The sequence below is a fragment of the Eupeodes corollae genome, chromosome 2, assembly GCF_945859685.1.
Source record: "Eupeodes corollae chromosome 2, idEupCoro1.1, whole genome shotgun sequence".
In the NCBI taxonomy this organism is placed as follows: domain Eukaryota; kingdom Metazoa; phylum Arthropoda; class Insecta; order Diptera; family Syrphidae; genus Eupeodes; species Eupeodes corollae.
This window is the reverse complement of record NC_079148.1, coordinates 2,559,451-2,587,072: the sequence shown is the minus strand read 5'-3', so window position 1 is coordinate 2,587,072 and position 27,622 is coordinate 2,559,451. Positions and strand designations below refer to the sequence as shown.

Sequence of the window (27,622 nt, the reverse complement as noted above, 5' to 3'; positions counted from 1 at the left end):
TAATATTTGGAGTGCTTTTGAAGGAAAGAAACACCTTAACATTTGTTGGTTTAGGTAAGTTTTAATTTTTCTGAGTGAAGACAGAGTTCCCAAGAATTTTGCGTTTTTGAAATATTTATTTTCTATGGATAGTGTATTTTCAAGTTTAATGATTATAAGCTCTAGGATGCTGTAGAATATTTTTAAAACTGGGCACTACATTTCTGATGATGACAAACAAGAGTTTAAGAATGTCCTAACGAGTGGAAGTTTTTTTTCCTATAGGCTCTGCAAAATGTTAATCAATCAATTTTGCTATTTTGTTCTAAAAGACTGAATTCGTTTATCAAAATGTTCTTTCGTAAAATTATCAAATATGATAGCAATAATTTTAACATCATTTAAATAAAAAATAACACATTAATCCAAAAAGATTTTGATTTTTATCAGTTTTCTTTAACTTCTGTAAATTGTGAAATGTGACAGATAGAATGTCAAATAAAAACTTAATCTTCCTGCCGTTTGCTAGCTCGTCTTACTTATTTAAAGTGGATGTTAATGCGCAAAAAATACGATCTAAAAGACAGCGAGTAACTAATGACTACAAACTTCAGGGCCATAATAGATAATTGATGATGATCCTATTAATTTTGATTGGACATCAATTTCTTGTGGTGATTGATGTAAGTGATATGGGATTAGCTTTTACCTGAAAAGTGGACTTACATGTGCATATCTGCATCCGTATAATGCAGAAAAATAGAGGGAAAAAGATATACAAATAATGTAGAAAGCCGAAAGTGGGAGAGAATACAACAGAATTAAACTATTTAACTTTCTATAAAATAAAAAAAGCATGATGAAACCTAAAAAAAAGGAGAACATTTTCGGACAGCAAATCCAAAGTATTGTAGCAACACTGCAGCAGACGATGATGCTATTCTAAAGATGAACATGTTCGTCTTCACTGTAATCTTCATCCCAGTTCCTATAATCTGTATCAACATTTTTAATCTTGTAGTTCATTATTTCGTACCATTCATTAGTTTGCATCCTCTTCGTATGTAGACTTTGAAGTGCAGAAACGTGTAAATCCACCATAAATCTTGATTTGTGCATATCTGGAATTTCTTATAATGAAGGAATGAGTATATTCTGCAATTTGGCTTTTTCTCAAGTATTAATTTTAAACTTCTTTGCAAAAATCAATTGGAGATATATGTTAATCAACTATTTTCACCATATTATCTGAATGCTTTCACCACACATGTCACAATTATGTTATTGAACGCTACCATTTAAACTGACAGCCGATCAGCTGAACAAAAATATCCAAATACAAAAAAATAAACACCCGACTGCCCTGCTGGTGCACATCTTATTCAATGGCTCTTTCGCGAAATACGTTAAGTGAAATTCCCAAAGATGCTGTCGAATTATCACCAGAAGAAGCTGTTATGTATCAATGGAAAATCATAGGCAATTGGGAAAAATCATCTGAAGTGTATGTCATTTAATTTTTATATCAGAAATGTCCAATACAAAATAATTCCTTCCTTTCTAACCCCAAAGATGGGCCCTGAATTATGCCCCCGAGATCCTTGGAGTTTGTGGCACCTTCACTGGCATCTATATGAACAACTACTTTAGAGGGAAACTCAAACTGGGACAGTATGGAAAACTATCTACTTATCTACCAATAGTTGTCCTACCTGCCATAACCACACTGATCTACCATAAGTTTTTCATACAAAAGGAACTCCTGCTGGAACCGTTCCAGTGTCCAACGTGTCTGCAACTTAGAGCTGCTGCATTTCAAACTTGTCTGGGTGTTATCTATCCATCTTTGTTGGCTCCTATTGCATCGTTCATGTTCGCCACTCGGCATTATACATTCCGTTTGCCATCGGTGACGGAAAAGCCAATGGAAGTTGTTGCTCTTCTGAGAAAGATGACAAAACCAATTGTTCCTACAATTGGTGCAGTTATATCTTTCCATGCACTGCTGGCTATGTACATTACATTCAAGGAAACCCAACAATACATAAATGTACAAAAGAAAATGGTACAACTAGAAGCAGATATCATTGCTAACAATGAGATCGAGTTGTAAAAGTTTAATTAAAAATTATATAAGCATACAAAATAAAAGATGATTTAAAAAATGTTGACAATGAATCCGTATTTTTAATCCCGCCAAAGGGAGTGTGTGTGATTTAAAGTAAACAGTAAGTTTCAAACACTTCATCATCATCGGCTCGACAATCGGAACGCTGTCTTCATCTCATACATCAAGTCTCCTCATTGATACTGATCGCGGGCCTAAGGATTTGATCGTCCTGGTCTACGTCATCTCTTCAGCGTAAGCATGTTCTGCCAAGCTGGCACTAGGTGTCTATCCCACCGTACCCGGCTTAATTGTTGTCACAATATCCACTTTGATGTAGATTGCATACAGTTCATGATTGTAGTCTCCGAAATCGTCCTTCTTCACTTAAGGGCCCACAATTCTCTGCAAGGCCTTACTCTCAAACGTGCCTAAGAGGTCTAAATAGCGTTAACTTAGCAGACAGGTCTCGGATTTATATGTGGGTACTGGCAGAACCATCTTCCAGTTAAGCAGTTGCTTAGAAGTTATGATACGGTTTCTGCAATTAAAAAGTAAGCCTCAGGGGGCTTTGAACAACTGCCACGAAATTCTTCTTCTTTTTTGTTATCGACTGCTACTATTGACTCAATGTATTTGAAGGATAGCACTACTTGGTTTGACTATATGTTCTTCTCCCAGTCGACTCCATGTACTTTGTTTTTCCTTCACTTAAGTGCAGCCCGATTTTGTGCCGCCTGCTAGATCTGGACGAAGGAATAGATGTCGTCTGCGTAAGCCAGTATTTAGCTGGACTTGGTGACAATGGTCCCTGTTGTTGACGTGCAGATGAAAGAGGAGGTAGGCTAAACTATCCCCTTGTCGGAGTGCACTGTAAATACTGATTGCTTGATAGAAATCCGGCTGCTTTAACTTGGCTTGTTATAATGGCCATGGTCAACCTACATAGTTTTGTCAATTTATTTTGGATACCGAATTTGGCTTTGTGTAGTTGTACCTTGGTTATGCTATCGTAGGCGCAATTAAAGTTTATAAAGAGATGGTAAGTTGAAGTAAATCAATTCTAGATACATTTTTATATCGCCTGATTTAGGGTAAAATTGGTAAAATTCTGAGCGGTTGTTGATTTGCCTGGGATTTTGCCTTATTTTGTTAAATGATCTTTTTATCGAATAAGTCTATCCAATCTTGAAAGATAGAGGAGAGCATCTAATAGCCCTTACTTAGCACTTCGCAATCATATAAAAATGGGTTCTTGGTTTTGACCACGGGTCTTTGATGTAAGCTGTAAAGATTTGTATTTGAAAAACCCTGTATTGAGGTAGGGTGGATAAGGTATCGGGACCCATTGGTATGGATGTAGGGTACCATTTCATTACGAGGTTGCGTGTCAGCTGTCGTTAGGCGAATGGGAGATGAATGGCTAGGATAGGTTCGGGCGAGGACCACACACTATTGCTAGTTGAGTTGGTGACACTCATCCGAGGCTCTACTGTACGGACCGAGTGTACATCGCCTCATCCTATACAATGACAGACGTCAGGTAGAAATTTTGTTTATATTATTTTTTATTTCCGTGCGCAAGTGCCTCCGGGTAATTATTTTAATTCGAATAAACAAAATAAAGTTTAAAAACAAGCACCAGTGCGGACCAAATAATAAAAAAAAAGGAATCTACAGATGGAAGGAAGAGGAGGAAACCTAAATGCCCATAACCCCAACCTGGGAGTGGCAGACATCCCCGAGGATGTCAGTATCATTTTTTTCCTTCTTCTCTACCTTCTATATCTTTAAGTTTATTCTACAGGTTAGGATCTAACAACACTTTGACGAGCTAACGAATGCCTTAGGAGCAGAAATCCGCACGAAAACATGGAATGGAATACATAAATACATACAGTTTTTCTAAACACATTTTTCTCTTTCAAGAGCAGCCACAACAACCCTTTCAGATGAAAGGCCAGAGAGAAAAAACATTTTTCTCATTTTTAATTAGTTTTCATCTTTATTTTACGGATTACAATTGATTAATTCAAGTTTTTTGTTTTGTTTTAATTAATTGATTTTCAAAACGCGGAGAGTTTGCGTATCTAATTAACTTAGATAACTTGTTAGATTATAAACAAAAATAAATTCTAAATCAAGTAAAATAAATTTGCAACAATATTTATGGACGTTACGAGCCAAATTATTATGTATAAAGTTACATTGTATAAGAATAAACATTTTTCATCAAAAAATAAAATTATAATAATAATAATTAGGCAATTAAAACGTGTGAGCTGCCACGCTCTCTCTACCAACAATACATGAACATAATTTTTTTGTTTCTATTTTGTTTTTAGTATATTTTTTGTTAAGTTAAGTGAAATCGACAAAATATAGGTTTAGAACAACTTCAGCACGTTGTTTGTTAAGTTTTTCTTCTTTATTTTTGTTTTGTTCTAAATTAAATTTAATGCTGGATTGGGTTTGTGGAAAAACTTGTGGTCGGTTGTTAGCATTGCACTTTACCGTACTGCGCCTTTCGTTCCAACACCTCGCGGTACTCCTTGTAGTTCATCTGGATCTCTTGCGAGCGATAGCGTGTAAGTTTGATTGATTTACGTGTATCTGGGGTGATGGCTGCACGATAGCCACCCTTCCTGAGTAATGAGTCGATGGTCTGGGTTTGATCCCAACCTAAAAGACAAGATAGATTTCAAGTGAATGAAAAAAAAAAAGCAGGACAGACCGACTTATCATTACCTTGTTCGGTAGCCACTTGTGGCAAGTAAGTAGCAGTCCGTTTGCACCCTCTTTCATTGAGGAACTCAATTCGAATGCCATGAATGCCAAGTGTCCAATCTAAGTACCCACGTGCCTCTTCGAAGTTCTATTGAATATTGAAAGAAAAAGTTGAATCTTAAGAAACGGACGAAAGAATTGTTTTTGGCAAAATATTTTGTTTGATTAATTTTTAAGAACAATTTGAACAGTTTAAGTTCCATAAACAAAGACAGTTCGTTCACTTACTTGCAATATGGACACCGACACAGTCAGTCTTGGAAACTCATCTCTAGTAATTGGAGAGAATCGTGAATCTTTCAATGCACTAGTCAAAGCATATTCACGTAATCCAGAATGCAAATGCATTGCACTAAATGTTCCAATGCAACCGCGTAACCGCTTATCTCTGCCAATCTTCCAAGTCACGAACAATGGGCTAAAATATAATAAGCCCCACCAAAGCTTACATTGAAATTAAACCCAAAAAATCAAATAACAAAATTTCGATCCCTTTACACGAATTCCATTTTAATCGAGAAGGATCTCATTTTCGAATCCTGTTGATTAGGATGGAATTCATTTAATAGGATTTTTAAAATTATCTTACAAAGGATCATTAGTGAATTGCGGCTGTCCTGGACCCTCGATGTTGTTCAGCTCACAGTACAACACTTCAAAACAAAAGAAGCACATATCTGGCAATGCAACTTGATCCATCGGCTTAATGCCATTGGCAACATGACCATTGTGATGGTGGCCATTGGTTAGAACTCCATTCATATGGCAGTGCGACTGCGACCCACTACCACCACCGCCACCATTCATATGTGCATGTGAACTTGAACCACCTTGTCCCGTATAGGTGGAGTCTTCATTTTCTTGGGATTGTGGATTGTTATGGCGGTGATGGTTCGACATACGGTAGTTGTAATGGTTTTGGTAGCCGGAATTGTTGGACATTCTGCGGTGTGATCGTTCCGATGACTTCGATGATTCAGACGATTTTAGTGGCAATAGATTATGGCGATTACTGTTGTGTTGGTTTTGGCTACGGAGTTTATCTGCCATCCAATTCCTGCGTTAAACGACTAGTAAACAGTGTTTCAACACTTAACTTAACTGAAATTATGAAATAGAATATTTGTTTTTAAAAAACCTAAGAAAATAGATCAGATTTTTTTTAAACACCTTAGTGTTGAGTTCATTTTCTGTTTATTAATTAACTAATTTGAAAGGTTTTGATAGATGTTCTTTTAAAAAGCTTTATTTTCTTAGGATATAATGGAATTTAGAAATCCCGATAATCAGATTAGGTTAGGTTAGGTTATAGTGGCTGTCCAAGATGGAAACGGACACACTTAGGCCAGTTTAATGGCCCATTGTGATACCACATGAATCTTGAGGCTTCCTCCTAAGCTCAATGGAACCAGTTAGAGTCCCTTACGAAACGTGAGAGCCTGATTATACCGATATGATTTAGATCGTTTAGATCGTTAAAGAAGAATTCTCCTAGGTAATTCTGCGTTTTCGAGCTAGAGCAGGGCATGTGCAGAGAAGATGAAGAACCGTTTCTTCCTCTTCCTCGTCCATACAGCTTCTGCAAAAGTCATTTGAGAATACACCTAGTCTCGTGGCGTGCTTTCCTATTAGACAGTGTCCGGTTATGACACCTATTATCGAGCTTTTATGCGATCTGCTTAGAGAGAGCAAGCACCTTGAACGTTTTAAATCAAGTGTTGGCCAGATGTTTTTTGTGGCTTGACACGTGGTGATGTTGGTCCACCTGGTGCCTGCCCTCCTCGCAGCGTCTTGCATTAGTAGCAGTTTACAAGTAGCGATTGGTATGCCAGTACTTGCCAAACGTGGTAGGATGGGCTGTACTGTACCGTTCCTGGCGAGTTCATCTGCCTTACAGTTACCTGGAATGTCTCTATGGCCCGGCACCCAGCATAGGTGAATATTAAATTGCTGCGCCATCTCCATTAGAGATGATCGACAGTTGTAGACTGTTATAGAGTTTGTAGAGACAGAGTCCAGAGATTTGATAGCGGCCTGGCTGTCGGAGAAAATACGGATATCAGATGTTGATATCACGTTTTCTTTGAGCCAAGACAAGACTTCCTTAATCGCCAAAAGTTCCGCCTGGAACACGCTACAATGATTGGGAAGGCGGAATGAGAGACTTAATTTCAGTCGTTCAGAGTACACACCACCACCAACCCCTTCTTTGGTTTTTAAGCCATCTGTGTAAAAGTGGATTGACTCATCCTCTAAGAATGTCCTATCCTCCCAAAAAGATCTGGTAGGTATAGAAATCTGGAAATTCCTTGTAGTTGGGGGATGGTGTAGTCTGTGTGCTTTGGAATTGATTCTAAGTACCTTAGAATTACGGAGTGGCCAATGTTGTTGTTAGTCCACTGCGACGAAGCATTGAGGCGAATAGCCGAGCTTGCAGCTATTTGTTTGCTAAATATGTCAAGAGGTGTAAGGTAGACCAAGGTGTCCAGTGCTGCAGACGGGGTCGTGCGAAGCGATCCGCTTATACACAGGCAGGCTGAACGTTGGACTTTATTTAACTTATCCCTGTTTATAATCAGATTACAAATGCAAATCATCAACTGCTGGACATACGTAGATGTCCCAGAAGCATTAATATTGACCCCCGACATACACGGAAATAAGAACCGCGATACATCTTTTAAAGAACAACAAAGCAGCTGGGCTGGATGGTTTACCTGCCGAATTCCTTTAAGCAGACCCCGACTTGGCTGCTGGGAATGGCTGCTTGACGAAGTAATCGTCAAGCCACCAAAAAAAGGCAATCTTAAGAACTGCAATAACTGGCGCGGAATCAACATTCTCTCCGTATTTACAAAGGTAATGGCAACCATCATTCTCGAGAGGATAAAATCTAAGATTGAGTCTACGCTCAAGAGGCATCAAGCGGGGTTTCGCAGTGGTCGATCATGTGTCGACCACACCTTGCGAATTATTCTTGAACAATCGTCGGAGTACTAATCGCCACTTTACCTCTTGTTCGTCGATTTTGAAAAGGCATCCGATCGCGTTAGTCGTGATGTTATCTGGAGATCGCTTTGTGCTAGAGGCATTCCTTATAAAAATGTTCCGATAATAAAACAGTCTTACAACAACGCAAGGTGTTTCGTTTTGCACAATGGACAGCTTTCCGACGCATTTGAAGTGCGAAGTTGATGTATTGTCACCGATTCTGTTCTTGCTTGCTGTTCATGTTGTTATGACTGCTACGGTGGGTGAACAAGAGAGACTGGGTATCCAATGGCGCCTGAAGTAAACATTAAGCCATTTGGACTATGCTGACAAGATATGCTTAATGGCAAAAAGAAATGGAGACCTCAGCCAAATTTGCCACTCTCTTTAACAAAATAGGGAGGTGTCTGGCTTAAGGATTAATGCCAGTGACACTAAGTTAATACACTACACACCAACCGAAACCAACAACAACAGGCTATTGTGAGACAAGTGGCAGTAGAAGAGGTCACCAGTTCAACTATGTGGGAAGCTATTTGGCACTAGATGGTGGAACGGACCTGGATGTCACCAATAGAATAAATAAAGCCCGTAGTACATTCGGAATGCTTTGTAAAGTGTGGAACTCCAGGAAAATAACGCTCCGTACCAAGTTAAAGTTGTTTGAGTCCAACGTAAAATCCGTTTTGCTATAAGCCTGCGAAACGTGGAAGTGCTCTGCTAACATCTCGAGAAGGTTGCAAACTTTTGTCAACCGCTGTCTACGTTGCATCCTGAACATCCGCTGGCGACAAACCATATCTAACGATGAATTGTGCGTCAGGACTGGGCAAACAAAAGTGGATGTTGACATCGCGCACAGAAAGTGGCGCTGGATGGGCCATACATTGAGGAAGCCGGACGACAACATTGCAAAGCAGTGGTTTCAATGGCATCCTTAAGGTAGAAGTAGGCCTGGAAGGCCTTCCTGAAGGAAGCTCGGTCCCAAAACTTGGAGATGTGGTCTTACCTGAGGAATTGTGCTAGGAATTCGAGAGATGGAAGGAAGTGGTTGGCGCCCTATGCTCCAGGAGGAGTTAAATTGCTGCTACCAGCAGCGGAAAACGAAGAGAAGAAGAGAGATGTCTTCATATTAATTGTACTTTTACGACTATTTCGAGTCCAAACATTTTATTCTATTTTGCATAGTGTCTGGAAGTTTTTTAATGAATGATCATGTAAACTCTTAAATGACTGAGAGATGGAAACCTTTGTAAAGAAAGAGACAATACAGTAAGACAATAAAAAGAAAATTAAGTTCTCGCAAGTCTTGAAAGAAGAGGAAATGAAGAAAGGAGTTTGACCATTTGGACAATAACACTCAGGCTATAAGCTCGATTCTACTATGGCTGGCTGTTGAAAAGTGACAGAGCAACATTTTTTCGGATAGAAAGTAGAATTAAATTTAAAAAAAAGTCTTTCAATTATTTAATGTAAGCATTTTATTTATTTATTCTTATTTGAAAAGGCTTTCGAAAGAGTTTATCGGAAATGCATCTCGCAATCACCTATTCTTAGCCCAGTTAAAAAAGGTTTTCACCTCAAAAAAAATCCAACAGTTTTGAAACTTGGCACACTTACTAGGGATGTCTGGTGAATTGATGTCCCAAAAAAAGCTCCCAAGAAATCGACATGAGCTCTAGCGATAATTAAGAGAAACATGGTATTTGTTTCAGTTTTTCACGTTTATCTTGAAAGCTATTTGTCGTAACAAAATATTTTGTTTCACAAAATAAAAGCTCATTAAATTTTATAAAAAAAGCTTCCATGATTAAATTTCCTAAAGAAATATGATATTAATTTGTTTGTATTTGTTTTAGTTTATAAAATAACTCTATAGGTATTTAAGGAAAACATGTGTTTTTTTTACACGAAAATAGAGCTTATTTCCTAAAAAAAATATGGTATGCATTGTTTTCGTGTCTGTAATTGTCTACAGAAAAAAACTGTAGTATTCAATTTGTATGTCCCTTTTTACTTCTAAGACCCGTTGGCCCACTATATGGCTCATTGACTGCATGCCTAGAGAATAAGCATTATAGTAAGTTACTTTTTCATCTCCAACGATTCCACTCGCTATTGACATGATTTCATTTGTAACTGGAAATGGAGGATGACTTTGGAACGCTGTATCAGTACTGGAGACATAAAAGATCTGGGACGCACAACTGATATAATGCTATGCTCTATTGTGCTGCACTTTGTTTTTCTATTTTTAATGTTCCTTTTTTTTGCTAAAAGAGTTTTCAGACACGTTTTTAGGATTGTAGGTACACAATCGTCATCAACGTATTTGAAAAAATTATCACATGTTTTACTTACATGCCTATAGAGTTATTTTACAAACTAAAACAAGCAAAAACCGCTTTACTTTTGTATAAGATTATTTTTTGATACGACAAATAGTTTTTCAAGATAAACCTGAAAAAACCGTATGTTTCTCTTCACTGCCGCTAGAGCTCACGCCATGTTTCAAAACTGTTCGATTTTTTTTGAGGTGAAGGCAATTTTTTCGTTCATTGACTGGACTATCATGAGTAATAATCCTAAGGAGATAATAATCCTAAGGAGATAGTATAAAGGCTTTTTACAATAAAGCGAGTCGTTGCGTGTTGTTCAATTTTCAAGGAATAACGAAATTTGATGCAACAGTTGGTACAAAGGAGAGAAATGTCAACGAATGGGATCCATCCGAATAAATGTTGCATGGCAAACAGTGTGAGTGGATTGAATCAAATGTGACTCCTTCTGCAAGCTAACTGCGAACTTTACTGGTTTAAGATATGCGCCAAAAAGACAAACGTGCAGACTGGTCGCGACACAAATAATCAGATTATTCTAGGATAGGAAACTATAAAGACGTTACACATTTAAACAACCTAAACAGTATTGCATCAATTGATAGTGTTAACGACTATAATATTATTACGAGTAGTAACAAAAACAAAGCTTGTAGTGTTTTCTTTTCTATTTAACTTCCTAATATTTCTAGCTGAAATGTCAAGTGAATTCGGTCCGCCGCCGCCGTCTCACTTATGAAACCTAGAAATGCCTCGTTTATATCTCCAAAAAATTGGAGTCTTTTATCAATCGATTCTTTTCATTAGATTCATTAGATGGCCGGCCACAAGTCATGAGACATTTTGAGCTGGATAGGACTCTTCATAAAAGAGTGAATCTTGATATCAAGCAACAAAAAATGGCGTTAGATTGGTTACATTTCGAGAGAACTAGTATTTAATTATGTTTTAAGAGAATTCGAAGATCAAGAATAAAATGAAAAAGGTGTTAAATACTTAAATAAAAAAAGAAAACTATCTGAATCCCAAAGCTTTTTTTATTGTTTCAACTCGCTTTTGGAATGTCTCAAAGGAATCTTAAAGCATATGCCCAATAACAAAAAATCTTAAGCATGTGTCTAATAATCGTCCGAATCCGAATCCCGCTTTTTAAAATCCTATTTCTAAAATGCTACTTATGTAAAATCCCATCTTTTAAAATCTTGATCTATTTTAATTCCGCATTTTTAAAATCCCAACAAATCAAATCACAAAAACAATTTTTATAAATTAAAAATACTAAAAACAAAGTTCAAACAGTTGTTTAATTTATTTTTATAAGGTATTTAAATTTAAGAGACGGGTTTTTAAAAAGCGGCATAAAATCAAATGTGAATTTACGGGAATTTTCGGATTTTTAACGAAATTGATTATAAAAAGCGGGCTATCGAATTCAACCTGTACAAAATTCGTAGATGTGTACTTTACCTACTCTAAAAGTAGAGGTTCACCGCACTCGCTATATAAATTCTTACTTGAGTGACAATCTTATCTTTTATTTCCGCTAATTCGCATTTTTTAAACATTTTTATAGATGGCAGATAAGAGATTATACATCAATATCTGGGACGTATGAAGAGAAGAAACCTAACCTATTTTTTAATCAAGTTAATACAAAAAAGACTGACAATTGATATTCCTGGTGTTTTATAGATCCCATGAAAAATGTCGGTTTTTTTCCCGAGGATCCCCTTAGAAGTAGTAATGAAGCTTGCTCTATATATTTTGTCAAAGAACCTGAACTGAAAGAATTGGACAACCAAACATAATATACCTCGATAGATGAAGCAAGTAAAGAAAATCGATCTCTCCCAAATAGTCTATTATCTTTTTCAAAGTAAACAAGACACTTAAAAGAAGGGGACAAAGCAGAAATAGGTTAAGTATCACTTAATTAACGAAAATCGATATTAGATGAACATGGACTCACCTCTTCTCTTCTCTTAACCCTCCGTTGTCGTATGTAGCCAGTCCAAAATAAGTTTCCAATAAAGTTAGCTTCACAATCCCGCTTCGTGAGCTCCAAATATTTCTTCTTTGTTTTGATTTGTTGTTGTGGAAAACGCACTGTCTTCTTCTTCGGCTAGCTGGCTAGTTTAGGTTGTTCTCTTTCTTCCTCCTTTGTTATACTTTCTTACGGCAGCAAAACACAAGATGGTAGTTTAAATAGGCAGATAAGCAGCAGCAGCAGCAGCAGCACAACACAGCAACAGCAACAGCACTGGAGATTGGAGATTTGAGATTGGAGCTCCTTTCTTGAACTTGGCCTCGGCCTTCGACTGACGACAACTCAACTCAACTCGACTTGACTCAACTCGAAACAAAAAAATATAAATTCAACTAAATATTCCTAATCATTAGGAATTGGCTTTTGTTTCTTTGATACTTGAACTAGCTAACATTATATTAATTTTGTTTTTATGCATTTGTTGGATTAAATAACTTTTGTCGTCGATCTTAGGTGCTGCTGTAAAATTGGAGGAGAAGAAAAAGAAAAATAAACAAGAAGTCAACTTAGAGACGACTTTTTACAGAGGCACCACACACAACACTCTGCTCTGCTGCTGCTAGAGCTTGATGGAAAAACAAGAAGGTGGAAATGGAAATAAAAATCAAAATAAAAAATAAAGAAAATTAGGAAAAACTTGTCAAAAATGTTATGAATTCTAACTGTAAATATGTATTTTTATGTTCATAGAATTAGAAGAATTAGAGACAGAGAGGAGAATAAGATAGGCTAAAAAGCGAAGGCGCTCAGGCGCCGAGGTCGAAGCGACAGTGATGTGCAAACGTAAAGGATAGGGGGAGGATAGAAGTGGAACTAGTATTTATAGAAAAATATATGGATATATATATGTATGTACGTAGGCATGTAGATTTTACTTATTCGATGTTTTCACTTGCATTGTGTTCTCTTCGCAACGCTTCTCGTACCTCATCCGACGACAACTTTTCTTTTTTCTTCTTCTTTTCCTTTTTCAATCTTCACTATAAACGGAATTTAGTTTTGGTCTTTTGATGTTGAACGGCGGCAGCAATTGATGGACTATTTGATTTGCACATTATCTAATAAGTTGCACTATTATGTTTGAATAAATTTAGTTTGTTGCATTAAGAATTTATTTGATTTTTATTGAATAATAAAAACAAGTCGATGAACAAAATAACTTTACTGCAGGTAGGTTGTGTATACACGACAACGACAGTCACATTTCAGATTTCACACATTTACACTACGGTCGAAGTCGAAATTCGAAGACAGTGCAACTATTTTTCTTTAAATGAAGTTTAGATGGGCGATGAATTTTCATTTAAAATGAAGTCTGGAATTCTATATGAGTTTGAATGCGTTCAGTGGCGAGGAAATGGACGCGTTCGAAACTTTAGAAGTTGATTTTAAAGTTTTTTTTTTTCAAAATTTAACTTTTCCGTCGGTTTATTTCGGAAAGTCGCTAAGTTCGCTTTTGATAGATTTTAATCCAGAAATGAAAATGTTGTGAGTTTCGATCTTAACGGTTGATTAAATGTTTCACCAAAAGTGTAGGAATAATAGAAATAGTTTTAAATAATGATTTCATTAAGTAAACTTTGTATTGATTTATAGAGCAAAAAGTCATGTTTGTGTTTTCGCACAATAATAAAGTGATTTAATTACAAATGTTGTTAAATAACTTGTTACTTGATACTTTTCCTGCTGTTACGGAATGGGTGAACATCATGTGGATTGCAAGAAGCTCTAGAAAAAGAAGCTTTTAGAACTCTATATTAAGAATTTACTTCATATTGGTTTTGTACGACAAATTTATTCCGCACATGCTTTAAATGTGCAGTTTTACCTTTAATAAATTTATAATTTAAACTTGATAGTTAACTAAATTTCTATAGCGTCATTAATTTGTAAACTACTCAGTTTAGCCTTTTAACTTAATTTTAATTATTGTTTTAATTATTTTGATCTTGCTTTTGTATTCCAACTAATGTTAGCTTTTTTCTTACTCATGTATACATTATAAAGCTATCACTTTTTAATAAGATATTATATCTTAATGTGTATAGCATATCGATAAATTCAATAAACTAAACTAAACTAAATAAACTTCTCATGAAAATGAAAAAAAGGTACACACTGCACTAAACCATTACCAAGAGGATTACAAACATAAATCTGTCGACTAAAGTAGAACCGCTAAACTCTGTTTTGACCATTTTTCATCAAAACCTATCAGTTTGAAGTTTTTGAAAAAAGTTTATTGTTGTAGAAAATTATTGGAATCTCTGATGTAATTTTTCGATCAAATACTAAACTTCTTAAAACATATAGGTTATAGGGCCATATTCATAGTAGCTTGATAAGTTTTGATTTTGTCTTTGCTAAACTAAACTTCAGTCTATGTTATTCAAAGACAATTTAAACTCATTTTAAAACTGGAGTCTAAAAATAAACACGACGGAACCCATGTTTAAGCTGTTTTTAAATCTATTAAACGTCGAAAATTAGCAAACTACTGGAGAAAATAATGTTGCGAGACATTTTATTCGAGAAATTAAAAATAAAAACGTCAAAAGACTTTAGCTTATATTATTATCTTGATATTTTACTGGATGTTGGAATGCTATTAACCACGAACCCTTTTGAAATAGATGAGGTCGATTTGTATGATTCAATTCGAGAAAAAAAAACAGTCAAGTTTATGATTGACCTTCTAAGTATTGAGGATTGAAATTCAATGAAAGGTTTGTCAATTTCTGCGTGCTTGCAAGTCTTAAAAGCATCAGAACGACTTACAAACAAATTTTAAACTAACAGACAGAATATTTATTTATTTATTTTTTCTTATCAATAACATATTTGAAATACATTATTAATAAATAGTAAATAGGAGCAATAGCAGCAGAATACTATCAGCTCCTGTAAACCGAATAATTTTAAGGATTTAAAAGATTTTGGCTGTCCAGCTAACGCATCTTATTTTGTTCCCCTCTACAAGCCATTTTATATAGGTTTAAATGAAATTCTACTAGAATTGTAGTAGAACATACTTTAAAAATGTTTCTAACTAAACAGAGCTCTCAAATTATTTATTGATTGACTTTAGTCTAAGTAGATTTTCATTTAGAAATAACTTTGTTAATTTTAAACAGACAACCTTAGTTAAGGAATTTAAAATTAGTTTTTAGACTTTTTTAAAAGTGTTTTTCACTGTATGTATTTACGTATTTAATTATATAATGTATTGTACTATTTATAATACATTATATAATTATAATGTATTGTATTTATCATTGTCAAGTAATAAATAAAGTCTTGTTACTTTGTTGGAAAAATTAAACTAAACTGAACTAAACTAACAACAGAATTTTATTAAAGTCATAAGAAACACTTAAGTTCTTTTGGCTTGATAAAATTTATATTATTAAATAAATTAGAAAGTGTGTTTTTCTATTTTTTCTTGAAGTAACTTAAAGTTATAACTGTCGAAAAGTGGGTGGATGCCATGCCCCTAAATCGAAAACCATTATTATTCTATTTTTTCATTCTTGTGCAACATAATATCTAACTTTATGTGAAATTTCTAGATTCTGTCAGGAAGTGCTTAAAATGTTGTTTATCTGTCAGTAATCTGCTTCAATTTTTGAAGTTTTGTATCTCATAAACTAATTTGACTGTAAGACTAAGTGAACAAAATTCTAACAATTGCATGTAAAAGAAACTCAGCACACTCCTAAACTACATTTGAAATTCTGGAGTGACACAGGTAAGGTGCTTAGACCCAGGGAGAAGATGAGATTTAGAGAAATATGATTGTTTAAATACTTCAGTTGTTTGAATATTTTATGAGGTTTTGGATTGATAACTTACATTTGTGTTCTATCTATGAATAGAAAGAAATTTCTAAGATCTTAGAAATATAAATTTGCATATTGCGTGAGTGCTTTTGACCACTGGAAGTGATTCTAGTACTGTAAGCTTATCACGTGAGTGTTCCACTCCTTCCAAAACATTAGTTCCCAAAAAGTGGAGGATGATTATTAATTTAGTCAATAGTGAAATTGATAGCATTTATCGTTGAAAATTGCTATCATTGAAAAGAGCATTTGAGGTAAAGAGGAAGTTTTAAAATATCAGTGAAATCAGATCAGAAAAATATGTTAATGGATATTTTACTGGCTTTCTTGATAAGAAATGAAAATCATATACTGAACAAATATAGAAATCATCTATAGTCAAATTTGTTATGTTTCATTTTAGAATGAAGCTAATGATTTGTGGAAGAAAACATACTTTACTCAACCCAAAACTTTTATTTTAGCTAATTTTTAATTTTTTAATAATGAGTTAATGTTTGTTTTCAAAATGCACAACAAAATCATTCCACTTGAATGATTCAATTTTGTTTGCATTCCCACCTGGCAGTTTTACTTTCAATGATCAACTCGAACCTTAAATGCTTGACTTCAATCAGGGAATTTGTATCTACTGATAGAAATTTTTAATGATTCCTATAAAAAATCTGTCAACAAAATTGCAATGATTGGTTTCAATCAATCCTATTTTTCTGTCGAAAATTCGTTTTCCTGATTTGTTGACCCAATTATACTAAATAATCGTTCCTCTAATTTGTGTTTCAATTTTATACAATCCCAATAACTGATTTCTGTGAGATTAAATGTTTTGGCTATTTTACAATTAAAAACATTTTTACAATGATACAATGATTGCTATAACCAAATTTTAAAAAAATTCCAATGATTGGTTTCAGTAATGAAAACCTAGCTTGGTATTCAGAATACGACAACCGCCCAAAAAATAGAACACGTCTTCACGTTCTCTTCAATTGCATAGATCACACCAAAGAGGAAGATCTGGACGGTATGGAATAAATTTAAGATGAAGAGTTGACCTCTGACTTTAAAGATTGTGGTGCAATTTCGAATTAAGCGAAGAAAAGTTATCTTCAGTTGATATTGAAAAAGTTGATGAGCAATTATTCACCATTTTATACAACCAACCCAGCTTTGCATGCTTCTCTAGAATTAATAATGTGACTTAGCACAAGCCTCAGAATCCTATTTTCTCCCATCTCCATAATTCTTACCACATAAATAAAGTGTAATTTGAGAGTATCCAAGAAAAGGGAGCCTGTTCCCATTTCTAGGTTCATCATATAGTTGGGTGTCGTACTCGGCAGCCTTAAGGTGCTTTTGATGGACAAAAACAACGGAAGAACTTTTCCACTGCATCCAACGACTTGCATTCCCACACTTGCGCTCCGTTAAAAAGAATAGCAGTGTTGGGGTTGCTCAAATAACTTTTTATTTAGAAATATTGTGAAACGTCATTTCTTAAATAACAGCTTCTCCACACGAACATGAACATTGCACATTGCCTAGCTTCCGCTACTTTTACTCGATTCAGGTTCAGATTCAGGTTCAAGGTAATCAATACTTGTACTCCTGATCTATTTCTACGACTTCTTCTTGAAAAGCCAATTTTTATTTTCTTGAGTACCTGCCTCCACCACTTCTAAATATTATTTGGACTTTGATAAATTAACGTCCAGGCTTTGCATTAGCACTGAAGTCTATTTATCATCTGCTACATTCTGTCTATAAATTCGGCAAGGAAGACTATACCGTCAACATACATGAGACTAGGAATGGATTTACCAATAAGCACTATACACCGCCTCTCACTGAGTTTGTTATATCGCTTAAAATGCGTCCTTGCTTAACATGTGGTCATGTGGCACACTCACATTTTTTTGCATACATTGCTCTGATGACTGCAATTATTTTCGAAGAGATTCCATAATTGTAGAGCTTGTAGAAGAGAGCTTCCCTAGGAATGAAGTCGACTGCTGCCTGAAAGTCGACGAAAAAGTAGTACAACTTGATGCCATTCTTTTTCTAGATTTCGGCTATATTTACTCAAGAAAATATTTGATAGATTGTTGAGCATATCTATATTGAACTAAAAAGTTTTGTGGCAGTGTTTGAAAATGAAAACCCTCTGTAGTTTGATGGATCTTCAGGGTTGCCTTTTTTATGCAAACGATAGATGATTGCTGATCGAAAACTTATGGAAGCGTTGGCCGTCTCAAAAATGTTGTTGAATTTGACAGTAAGAAGTTGTAAAAATTTGGGGGGTAAAATGTTTATAAAATTCAAAAGGTATCCTGTCCTCCGCAGGATCTTTATAATTTTGTACAGCTTCCTCAACTTCGGATTGCAATAATAGATAAATAATTATTTGCCTTAAGAGATGTATTGAAATTAACGTTTTCAATAATTGTTTTAAAACTAAGGAACCATCCTCCAGTTTGCTTTCATAGCAGTTACTATATATATTTTTTCTTTAGTTATAAAAAGGTGAAGCTGATTCCATAAGAATCAGCACCAGTTTCACGATACTTAGGGGCAAGTAAAAGCTATCATTGAAATCAATCCGCAAAGTTTTTTGAATGGATATTTCACTGTATTTAGGATTCACTGTATTTAGGATTAGAAATGAAAATTATTCACTGATCGATCGGAAATGACGCAAATAATTGTTTGAAAAGCTAATACTTTTATGTTCAAAAGTGAAACGAATCCTTCCACAGATTTTTGTTCCAATTTTATTTAATTACATGACAGCTGTCAGTACAAATTTTTCGGTGGATTTCAATCAGGAACGTATTTCCAATGACAGACATTTTTAATGATTGATATAAACGACCTTTCAAAAATATTCCAATGACTGGTTTCAATGATAAATTGGTCCCTTAAGGGCGAATAGTGTTAACAGATTTATTGAATTTAACGCTTTTATGTCTAAACTAAACAGATAAAAAGCAGTTATCTAATTTGTTCTTGAGTTATCAACTGATATGTAAAATCCTTAAAAATCAGCAATAGCTTCAAAATACTTAATTAAAACACCATTCAAATTTTGAATTCATTTTTTAGTATATTTTCATTACAATCTAATATAAAACAGATCTCTCATTTTTATAATTAATAATATTAATTACAATTATAAAATTAAAAATAAAATTAAAAACAAAATCACCAGAAAGGAAGATCTAAGGTTACAAGTGCATGCGTGTAGTGTAATTTTACAATTCTTATCAATTATTTTTTTTCATTTAATTGTTTAATTTAGTTTCTTTTGTTTAATGTGTTTTTTTTCAATTTTTAAATAAATTCACAATTAATTCTTAAGCGTAGGCCACCATGTGTTGCACAAACGTTTTTAATTAATTTAAAATGTCCGAATTTTTATATAATACTCATTATTTCATCACAATTTTCCGTTAACATTTTTTCGTTTAAATAAAATTATTTAAAAAATTTCTTGCACAACAATAATTAAAACAAAATCGCTAAAAACTTAAAATAAAATAATTAAAGTTGCTAGGTATGTAGTTTTTTGGAAAAACTTCAATTTTTTCTTTTTCATAAATGCAATCGGGAAATTTAAAAAAAAACTAAATTAGAAAAATAAAAATAGAATAACTTTTAAAAAAATAAAAATTTTAATTTATTTTTGTGTATTTTTGGGGAAGAACAAATTCAAGAGTAAACTAAATTTAAAAAAAAAGAAGAAGAGAAGAGAAAATTAATATTTTATACAAGTTTTTATTTTTTTATTTATATATTTTAAGCGATACTTGGGATAGTTCGCAGATAAAGCCTAAAGATTCCTGATTTCGGTTTTGTCTTTCATTTCTTGAAATCCAAAGATATGACTCTTTCCTATAATTACATATATATTTTATTTTATATAGATTTTTATATATATATATTTTGATTTGTGTATACAATTTATGTACAGTGGACTTAGTTGCGTTTCAGGGTTATACGTAACACTATAATTTTTGTTTTATATAAAATCCTTAAAATATTTAACAAAGTTATTTATGGTACTTAGAGTTTATGGCTACATGCTCCACATGGCATAAGAGACCTTGTCCTTTACTTAAGAATAGCTATATATCAGTTTTAGTTTTGTTTTGTTGTTTTAGTTTTTGTTTTGTTTTGGGGGGAGATGGGAGCTAGTTTTTCAAATCCGCCCCTGTTTGTGATTGGCGACTTACTGGTATCTAGGAATTGTAAGCGTTTACGTTTGATGAAAGTCTTGGGGCCGTTGGCGGTTGGCATTCGTTCTCGTCATCGTCACAAATACTCTCGGGTGCTGACCACCGCCGTTTGCGAGATAAGGAAGCGTCGACTGGCTGTTGTTGCGTTTCAGTACTGCAGCTGTTTTGTGCAGCGGAGTTAGAGCTGGAACTGGGAGGTGAATGATGAGGCTCCGGATAATAGGAGGATTGGTTGGATGGTGGGCGGGATTTTTGCACTGGGGCGGAATGGGATTGTGGTGGTGGTGGCGGTGGGGGCAGAGATAGTCTCGATGTGACCTCAGTGTGGTGTCCCAGAAGCCGGTGATAAGGATGATGAAGATGAAGTGGAGGCTGATAAAATTCATGGTGCCTGGAGATCGTGTTTTCGTAAGCTGCTGCTGCTGCTGATTCCTCATTATAGGGATGATGTTGGGGTAGGGAGTTGGGTATGTAGGTTGGAGCTCCCATGCTTGCAAGTCTATTGCTCACTACATTATTTAAGGGAATTGAGTTATCAGCTGAAGTTGGTGGTGCTGGTGCAGGTGCTGGTGGTTGCTGCAATTTTCTGGACAGATTCTGCGGAAGCGATATGGGTTCGCTTTTGTCAAAATTTTGGGACGGAGCTTGATGATTATTATTACTGATGTTGGCGGCAGTAATTTGACTCTGATGATGATGGTGTTTGTCTTGAGGGGTATGTTGCTGCTGCTGCTGTTCTTTCGATATCAAAGAAATGCAAATATCACCAACTTGAAGTCGCTGACATTTTAAACCAAAAGACTTGAGAGTTAGATCGGGATTGCATGACGCCCAACCTTGGCCGTAGACGAAAAATGGATGTTCTTGCGATACTTCGACGTCGGCCTGGAAAAATAAAAAGAAAAACAGAGTTGATTAATGAACTATTGGTAAAGCAGTTTTCTAAAATATGCAAACTGATAATTTTAGAAATATAGTTTTCAAGGAATAGTAAGGAATCATTTATTTATTAGTATACATTTTGACGGGTAGATGGCTATTTTATTTGCCAATGGTAAGGTAGTGTGTACTGTAGTTGAAAGAAAGGAACCAACATATATTTGAAAAGTAAACAAACATAAGAAAAATGGACACAATATGTACAACTGCAGTTAACACTACCTTACCATTCACAACACAAAATAGCCATCTACTTATCATAATGAACACTAGCTTTTAGATTTCTGAAATTGACCCAGATAAAAATCAGGATCGCAAATTTTAAAAGGATAACCCACAACGAAAACAAAATGCATTCATTTTGACGCGTAAAACAACAAAAATTTAGAATCCTGGTTTCTAACTTGGTTAACTTGCGAAACCCAAAAAATATTTTTTCATTTTGACAGGTAGATGGCTACTTTTTGTTGCAAAAGGTAAGGTAGTGTAAACTGTAGTTAAAAAAAAGAGTCAGACAATGTTTGAAAAGTGTAGAAACGTAGAGAAAAAGAGATAGTTAGCTGAATAACATTTTGATGATTTGGAAATAATGTCTATAACAAAAAGCAGATTTGTAATTCCTAGACATTCAAAATAAATAAAATCAACAAAGCATTGCATTTTCCCTTAACTAACCTTTGAGCGATTTTTATCGTAGCTAAACGTGATTATCACACTGCTTTGTGTTGGAATAATCTTCACCACAGTAGATTCAGCCAACTGATGGAACGCACTTTTTTCCGCCGACTGAATGAAGTCCTCAGTTCTCATATCTTCTACTCTTCGTAGGGCGCCATTGGCTAGTTCAATAAAGGCGCCTTTGGTAAAGTTACTAGTTGAACTGTTGCTATTTGTTCTATGAGTTAAAAAGCCAAGTAAAATGTTAGTTTTGTTGGACTTTCTAATATAATAGGAAGTCAAAGAAACTCACTTTACAACAGCAGCAGTTATTGGTGACCTTCGTTTTGATGACTCTCTATCAGATGGCGCTGGCCTTGTAAGAATTCTATGCTTAAGAGATCCCTCCTTCCCGCTGGGCACTTTAAATCCACTGACAGATTCGGGCGCTGCTGGTGAAGTGTTTACTTTGCCATTTAAATAAGTGCCATTCATGTTGTTGATGTCCTTTGGGTTGCTAGGTGGCGGATAAGAGGAGTTACGTTCCAAAGGACTGGAAGGCTTCGATGCAACAACAGATATTCCATTGTTGTTGCTGTTGTTGTTGTTTAAAAGCACTTGTGAATTTGTTGTTCGGAGGAGGCCGATGGCACTCGGTGGTGGGGGTGCTACATTGGTTGGAACGCTATTCTGATATAGTCTATCCACCTGGAGGTAAGGTGAGAAAGCTTCGTGTTGGCCGCCCAAATAGGTTGGACAAGGTCTTAAGGTATTGTGGTGAACAAGTGCATGGTGTCCCGGGAAGAGAGCTGATGTCCTAAAATTTAAACAAAAAAGGACATACAAAGTCAGGGGTATGTCGGTAATGAGTTTTCTGTAAAACTTACCCATAGAGGGCCCTACTGGCATATATATGAGGATAGTTATACTGGTAAGCCGCAGCGCATGCAGCCGCCGCAATTGCTGGATCACTTGTCACAGTTAGTGATTGCCCTCTAAATGGCATCTTCAGTGGGTACATCTCGGATGACTTAGCAGACTTCCGACTGCAATCGCTTGACTCCGAAGACGACGGCGAGACTTGAGTGACTTCTGGTGGTATTGAACTTGGGGGAGTTCTACAACTGTTGCTTGTGTTATTGCTGTTGTTGTATTGATTCATCAAATTAATGTTATTGGTTGTGACTAAATTTACAGGTCCTGACTGTTCATTTGAGTATTTTGCTCGAGGCATTGCAACTGAAGAGGATTTCTCTATCAGGTGGTTGTTGTTGTTGTTATTGTTGCTTAATTTAATACTACCGTTATTACTATTTTTATCACTTGCCGACACATTGTTGTTGTTGTTCAAACAGTTATTGTTGTTGTTGAGGTTGTAACCTTTGCTAAGATTAGTCCCTGTTTTATTTGTTGAACGCAAATGTAATGGAATGGCATTGTTGTTGTAGCTAACATGGCTATTATTGTTGTTGGTTGTATTTACATTATTATTGTTGTTGTTGTTGTTGCTATTGTTATAACGGGGTTGTTTAGGGTGTGGTCGAGCAAACTCCGCCGATGACATGTTATTGTTATTGGGGCAAATGCTGTCTTGACCTTGAAAATTTGACGCTTTCGTGGAGCGTGGAGATCTATTTTGTGGTGAATTTGGCCGCTCCTGTGTTAAGGACGTCTTGGACGAGAGGGCTAATGGAGTAGGCAGTAAATTGGTGTTGGCTGACGAAGACAACGACGTTGAAGACAACGGCGATGATGACAATGACGATGTGGTCAGCGATAATGTTGGTGGCCGTGGTGGTGGCAGGAAGAGATCACTGCCGCTGCCGTTTCCCAAAATTGAATTGGAAATATGACTATTTGCGGCAGAAACACTAATATTATTATAAATTGAGCTATGATTTATGACAAATTGATGGTCAAGCCCGGGTTCTGCTTTAATTGACTGATGGTGATGGTGTAGATGGTGGTGATGATGGTGCGAAGGAATCACAGCTGCAGCTGCTGCTGCAGCTGAACCAGCGGCTGCGGCGGCTGCAGCAATTGCATAAGGATTATGATGAGCATATGGATGTGCGGCCGCAGCTGATGCAGGTCCAAAACTCTCAACAGCTGATGACATGGAAGTGCGGGATTATTTTATATTTAAATTTTCTTCTCTGAAGACTTTTTTTTTTAATTTTAATAAATTTTATTTTCAAAGAAAGTTCAATGATCCCAATTCAATGGTTTTAAATTGTAATAAATCATTGATTACGTTTTATTTTAGAGAATCTGAAATGAAAAAAACGAAAGGATGTTATTTAATTGTGTGTTTGACTAAATTAAATATATTTTATGTAGGTTTTAAATAAAATATACAACAAAATTAAAGTTTAAAGTAAATTTATTTTCTAAAAAATGGGTTTGAGTCAGAAACAACAGTGTAAGCCGACAGAATTGATTCTTGATCCAAAAATTAGTTCTTATTCTGATGGATTTTTGTATATGTGAGTTATAGAACTTAAGTTTGGAAGCACTACTTTAACGGGTGGCAATTTGTCTGCTGTCAAGTGAATTGACATTTCAAGAATTGAAGCCATGGGAGTAGATGCAGTTATAAGACCCAAAACAGTTGATTCCAATTATTTTTAGTAATAAATGTGTACGTCAATCAACAAAACTGACGTATTTGAAGTGATGAAAAGTAGTCATTTATCCCAAGTTATGAATTAAGTAGGTGGGAGGAATAATTGGTCCGTACTTCTTTAAGAACCATGTCAGCCAATGGTTATCCCAGTAGAGGCATAATTGCTGTCCTTATCATTCTTCAATTGAACAAACATTATATGCAAGAGTTGCGGGTTCAACAAGACTGCACAATGTGTCACACAGCTGGCGCCACAAATCATTTATTTTGAAGAAATAGTTTGGTAGCCGCATAGTTTCACGTTAGGGACCGGTGAATTGAACACCAAAATCGAGTGATTTAACGCCAGCCTGCCTATTTTCTTGAAGGACAACATTTGGCAAGTCATTGGTGATATATGTACAGTCAAAATTGTTGAAAAAAATTCATCAAAAAATGAACCTCAACATTGGGCTACTTCCGAGCGAGCATTGGTGGTCAAAAATAAAATATAACTTCTTATGTCGGAAGATTATCTTAAATTTCAGGGCTCAATTTAAAAAAAAAAATCATTGTTTTATTTCATTTCAAAATTATTTAAACCTCGAAAAATATTTTTTTTTCTTACAAACATTTTCTTGTTTTTGAAGGATTCTCAAAGTTTGAAATTTCAAAAATATTTTTCATTAAAAATTGAGTGACAGGAACGCCCACCATTTTCCGAAAATTTATAATTTTTCAATCCTTCTATTACAGAGTTTCGGTTTTATAATATGAACAAATAATGAAACCAGTTCTCCTTACTATGTTTTAAAAAAAATCAAAACATGTAACCATTTTCCCAAAAAACCCTTTAACTTTATATGAGTCAGATACGCCATCAGTATTTAAATTCCATTCAAATTTAACTGACTGGTTCTTATTTATTTGAAGTCGACGCGATTAAAAAAGGTCCACTGGTTTCTATAACCAGTGCGTTAAAACGGTTCATGGTCGTTTCCTTACAGAATGTAAAAACTGATTTATTTTTGAAAGGTCACTCTGAATTTAACAACACCAAAATTATTTTAGGAGCCTCGAGATAAGCACCTCATTGGATTGCAATTTTTAATTATGAGAAATCTAGAACGCTTCCGAAATTATTGATTTCCGTATCCAAGTATCATAAATCTTTTTGACACCTCAATTTCAAAATCGTAGGTAATTTATTTCGCATATCGATAATTAAATCTCACGTCACTTTATTTATCAACAACATTTCCACGAAAACCTGATTTGTTAAATTCTTGCACAAGATATCAAAAAGAAGGAACACACTATAATTTCATATATTCAATCAAAAATCGTTATCTATTAAATATTGTGAAGGTATCAAAATACTCCACTTTTCAGGGGTTGGGTCTTATCAATAAATTTTTTCTTCCAGACATTTTTGATGAGTTTAAGTTATACAAACTTTGATCTACCTTTTTGGTTTGGTAAAGGGTTTTTAAAAAAATATTTCACTTTTCCAACACGAAATATGTTTTTTTTTGTTTAGTGCACTAAAAATCACAGTTAAAAGGTCTTAACATTGAACAGAAAATATCACACTGTAATCTGTCGTCCTTCTTATTTCATAAGATCACCGATCTGTTCAAAAATCAAAATCAAACTAAACTAAGGCATTCCCATAATTTTCGGTCAGCCTTAATAGCGCAGCAATAAACCCAAAAAAAACATCAAACAGAAAATACAAACTACAAAATTCAAAATTGAAGCAAAAAAAACAACGTTTGGAACATCATAAGGTAATCCATTCATTTTGAGTATCGCTTTCGGGTTTTCCAGGACTTCTTCAATAAAGAAGAGTCTCAAAATTTGTACCTGCGAGTGCGTAGAGTGTATACAAATGGATGAACATGATGTTTGGTCATATGATAGCACACCCACCCATGGCACCTTCATAATTCGGTTGAAAAACAGAACACGAAAAGATACCAGGCATAAAAATGTAGGCAAATATATAACAGGAATTACAACAACAACTATAATAAACCACAGCATAACAAGGGTGAACTTAGACAGTCTAACGCCTTTAGACAGTAAAATCTTAGGGCCTATAAAATTGAAAATCAAATTTGTACTAGTTCAAAAACATTTAGAGGAAAATTTGTGTATAATCGAAAAATAAATAAAGTCAGGTAAATAAAAACAGACAAAAATCGAACCTCCAAAATAACGATGAAATTGTTTATCAAAAATCAGATAGAGCCAATGTTTTTGCACGTTAGTAATGATCCTACTAAAATGCTTGAAATTGAAACAGAAAATACACAATTCACAAATCATTGAAACTCTTAGGGATCAGTTTATATCCAGGGAGTTTCAAAATTAAACTTCAAAAAACCAGATGGACTAGAAAAACATGAAAACATATATCTTACAAAACTACCAAAAACAGGGCACGAATTTCTTACGTTTTTGATAAACGCGTGTCTCAAAACGCAATATTTTCTGTTCAATTGGAAATATGAAAAGGTAATACCGATTCCTAAAAAAAGTCATCTTAAAAAACTGCAAATATCACAAAACAAGCTTCATGGTATCATTCAGCTGTAGATTTACATGAGGAGGCAAATGTTGAATTGATTTCTCTAAGAATCAATAAACTGACTAACACCTTTTTGCTAAATTGTGAAACCTCTGAAAATCCGCTTATTTATCAATTCATTAACCATTTTTCGGAAATGTTTTTGAAAGTTTGACTTGTGTTTGAATATTACTCGTTAAATTGGTAATTTATTTTCTATATGTTCATTATTTATGTATTATTTGTCTATATTTACCTATTTATTTATTTGTTTATTAATTTATTTATTGATTTACCGAAAAACCGAAAAAACCGTATGTCTCTTCACTGCCACTATAGTTATTTTATAAACTCTAAGAGTTATGAACAAATTTATAGAAGCTTTTTTTTATAAAATTTAATAAGCTTTAATTTTTTAGAATGCAATTTTTTGATAGGACTAATAGTTTTCGAAATAAACGTGAAAAACTGAAACAAACTCCATGTATCTCTCAACTGCCGCTAGAGCTTACATCGGATTCTTGG

At 34.8% G+C, this 27,622-nt stretch overlaps 3 protein-coding genes across 7 annotated transcripts in view; 1 reads left to right on the top strand and 2 right to left on the bottom strand.

Annotated features, from left to right (window-relative positions):
• The first annotated feature begins 1,312 nt into the window (after positions 1 to 1,312).
• On the top strand, positions 1,313 to 2,157 carry LOC129944034 (uncharacterized). The gene is made up of 2 exons (XM_056053194.1): positions 1,313 to 1,483; positions 1,552 to 2,157. Exons 1-2 carry the CDS (start codon positions 1,365 to 1,367, stop codon positions 2,090 to 2,092), a joined length of 660 nt encoding a protein of 219 aa, XP_055909169.1. The 5' UTR covers positions 1,313 to 1,364; the 3' UTR covers positions 2,093 to 2,157.
• A 1,905-nt stretch (positions 2,158 to 4,062) lies between these two features.
• LOC129944033 (uncharacterized protein CG5902) lies at positions 4,063 to 13,460 on the bottom strand. Of its 4 annotated transcripts, none has more exons than XM_056053192.1 (6): positions 13,107 to 13,460; positions 12,173 to 12,709; positions 5,463 to 5,974; positions 5,102 to 5,291; positions 4,835 to 4,961; positions 4,063 to 4,768 (listed from the first exon to the last, which is right to left on the bottom strand). In XM_056053192.1, the coding sequence occupies exons 3-6, from the start codon at positions 5,921 to 5,923 to the stop codon at positions 4,584 to 4,586; spliced, it is 963 nt and encodes a 320-aa protein (XP_055909167.1). In that variant the 5' UTR covers positions 5,924 to 5,974; positions 12,173 to 12,709; positions 13,107 to 13,460; the 3' UTR covers positions 4,063 to 4,583. The 4 variants fall into 4 exon arrangements, with proteins under 4 accessions (XP_055909167.1, XP_055909166.1, XP_055909165.1 ...); XM_056053191.1 differs by having other exon boundaries at positions 13,126 to 13,460; XM_056053190.1 differs by having other exon boundaries at positions 13,177 to 13,460.
• A 6,361-nt stretch (positions 13,461 to 19,821) lies between these two features.
• Positions 19,822 to 27,622, bottom strand: part of LOC129944031 (transcription factor mef2A) — a 78,647-nt gene continuing 70,846 nt past the window's right edge. For both annotated transcript variants that reach the window (XM_056053187.1, XM_056053188.1), the window contains 4 exons: positions 22,808 to 24,191; positions 22,234 to 22,737; positions 21,939 to 22,158; positions 19,822 to 21,209 (listed from right to left, as the gene is read on the bottom strand). In XM_056053187.1, coding sequence (XP_055909162.1) covers positions 20,328 to 21,209; positions 21,939 to 22,158; positions 22,234 to 22,737; positions 22,808 to 24,039 — 2,838 coding nt within the window. In that variant the 5' untranslated portion in view covers positions 24,040 to 24,191 and the 3' untranslated portion in view covers positions 19,822 to 20,327. The remainder of the gene's footprint in view (positions 21,210 to 21,938; positions 22,159 to 22,233; positions 22,738 to 22,807; positions 24,192 to 27,622) is intronic.